At 81.7% G+C, this 2,500-nt stretch overlaps 1 protein-coding gene and 1 non-coding gene across 2 annotated transcripts in view; one reads left to right on the plus strand and one right to left on the minus strand.

Moving 5' to 3' along the window:
• Window positions 1–712: 712 nt before the first annotated feature.
• LOC135408682 (5.8S ribosomal RNA) lies at window positions 713–865 on the minus strand. Its single transcript, XR_010427771.1, has one exon. It is a non-coding gene; the product is annotated as a 5.8S ribosomal RNA (ribosomal RNA).
• Window positions 866–2,360: 1,495 nt separating this feature from the next.
• The window catches only part of LOC135408672 (collagen alpha-1(II) chain-like), a 5,785-nt gene continuing 5,645 nt past the window's right edge, over window positions 2,361–2,500 (plus strand). Inside the window, exon 1 of the mRNA XM_064643723.1 lies at window positions 2,361–2,500. This exon is cut by the window's right edge and continues 738 nt beyond it. Within this exon, the coding sequence (XP_064499793.1) occupies window positions 2,361–2,500 (140 nt within the window).

A 2,500-nucleotide genomic window follows, 5' to 3' on the forward strand; every position in this document is an offset into this window, starting at 1 on the left:
GGCTCTTGCCCCCCCGCACGACGCCGCCTCCCCCCCCTTCTTCCCCCCTCCCGCCGAGCCGCGGGGGCTCGGGGAGGGAGGGAGGCGGAGAGGGAGAGGCGCGGGGGGGAAGAGGCACCCGCCGGCACGCCGGCCGGCGACAGCCCCGGCCCGGAGGCGAGACCGGAGAAGAGGAGTCGGCAGAGACGGCCCGGGCCGGCGCGGCGGCCGCCGCGGGGAGAGAAAAGCGGCGCGCTCGCCGAGGGCGCGGCCGACGAGGGGGGGAGGGAGGGAGGCGGGGGTGACCCCCGCCCCCGGCGCTCACGCCCCGCACGCGCGCGGCAGCACGGCACGGTACCCGCGCGGTACCCACCCGCAGACAGCCGCCCGCGCGGGGGGGAGACCGGGGGCGAGGCCCGCGCCTCGCCTCCCCTTTTCCCTCGCTGCCCTGCGCGCCCTTTCGCTCGCGCGCGCCCTCTCTCCCCGACCGCCGCGCGCCGGGACCCGCCGACGCTCCGACGTCGCCGCCGACGCCGAAGCCCGGCGGCGGGTCCCGCGCCGGGACGAACTCCGCCCCAGCGGCTCGCTCCGAGAGCGGGGAGCTACGGAGCGCTCCCCGAGTCTGCATTTAGGGGGACGAAGGCCCCCCCCGCCCGGACGGGCGGGCGGGCCTGCGAGGCGCCCCAGCCGCGCCGCCGGGGAACGCGCCCCCGGCCGGCGATTGATCGTCAAGCGACGCTCAGACAGGCGTAGCCCCGGGAGGAACCCGGGGCCGCAAGTGCGTTCGAAGTGTCGATGATCAATGTGTCCTGCAATTCACATTAATTCTCGCAGCTAGCTGCGTTCTTCATCGACGCACGAGCCGAGTGATCCACCGCTAAGAGTTGTCTGACTTTCGGCACCGCCCCGCGCGCGCGGAGGGGCCGGGACCGCCCGCGTCGAGCGGCCCCTCGTTCGGCGAGGACGTCGCGCCTCGCTTGACCGCACCGTCACATAACGCGCACGAGCGAAGGAGAGGCGGGGGGAAACCCCGCCGGGCTCCCGAGGACGACGGCAGAGGCGGGGAGCCCGCGCTCCCGGCCGAATCCCCCCCTGCGGCGATCGACGGCGCCGCGGGGGAGAAACGCGCCTCGCGCCGCCTCGAGAGGCGGCCCAGGCGCCCGGGCTCGGCCCGGCCTCCGCGCGGAGAGCGGCGGCGCGCGCCGGACCGCGCGCCGCCCGTCCTCCCGGCCCCGCCGGGAACGACGCGCCCGCGGCGCGGGGCGCGACCCTCGGGCCGCGCTCGCCGCTCCTCTCTCGCCTTCGCGGCCGCCCGACGCCGCCCCCTCGGGGCCGCGGGCAAAGGCCGCCGCCTCGCCGGCGGACCGCCGCGCCGCCCGGACGAGCTAGGCGGACGGCTCCGCCGCCTCCGCCGCCGGCCGGGCGGGTCGGCGCCGGCGACTCGAGCCGGCGTCGGCAGCGCCCGAGGCCGGCCGGACGACGGCCCGCCGCCGCCGCTGGCGCGGAGGCCCTGCCGGCACCGCCGCCGCCGCTCGGCGCCCTCGACCCCCTTTCGGCGGCCGCGCGCCCGGCGGAAGGCGGGCGGCGCTCGGCCGGGGGGGACGGGGCCCCCTCGGCCGCCGCCGCGCCGCTTCGCCGCGGACGCGCGGCCCCCGGCCGGGGCGACGGGCGAGCGACGGGCGGGGCCCGGCACGGCGCTACCGCCGACAGCGGCGGGCGACTCCCGGCCGACCGTCCCGCTCGGGGGACACGCGCCGAGCGGCGACGCCACCGCTCGGAAGCCGGCGCGCTCCCCGGACGGCCTGCGGGGACGGGGACGCCGCCCACCGGCGCTCGCCCGAGCGGGCGGGCGGGCGCGCGGCTCGGCGGCGGCCTCCTGCCGCCGCCTCGGGGGGGAGGCCGACGGCCGCGAGACGAGAAAGGAGGGCGGCGGGCCCGGCGGCCGCCACCCGCGCCGCCCTCGGCGGAGGGCACGCGCCCTCCGCCGCGGCGGCGGTCGCCCCCGGCGGGGGGGGCGGGCGGGACGGCGCGCGGCCCACCGCGCGCCGCCGCCGTCTTCTCCGCCGAGACCGGACCGCGGAGCGGGGGGGGCAGGGGACCCCGCCCCGGCACGGCCGCCCGCGCGGCGGGCGGGGACGAGCGCGGTTGGCGGACGCGGCCACCACCGCAGGGGATCGGCGGGAGTAGGCTCCCCACCCCTCAGTGGCACCGCGCCGCCGCCCGGCCGCCACCGCCCGGCCGCCGGCGTCCGGCCGCCCGAGTCTTTAAACCTCCGCCCGGCTCTCCCGGCGGCGGCTCTCGACCCCCGGCGGGGGGGCCTCGCCGGCCGCCCGGGCGCCGAGCGCTAGGTACCTGGCCCTGGGGCGAGGGAAACGACCTGCATGGCCCCGCGGGGGTGCCTCCCCCGCTGCCGCCCTCGGGGGAGCGTCCGCCCGCGGGGGCGCGCCCGACGTCCGCCACCACCACCGCCGCCTCCTGGCTCGGGGACCGGGGTTTCCCTCAGTAGCCCGGCACCGCCCCC

The sequence above is a fragment of the Pseudopipra pipra genome, unplaced genomic scaffold, assembly GCF_036250125.1.
Source record: "Pseudopipra pipra isolate bDixPip1 unplaced genomic scaffold, bDixPip1.hap1 HAP1_SCAFFOLD_56, whole genome shotgun sequence".
NCBI lineage: Eukaryota > Metazoa > Chordata > Aves > Passeriformes > Pipridae > Pseudopipra > Pseudopipra pipra.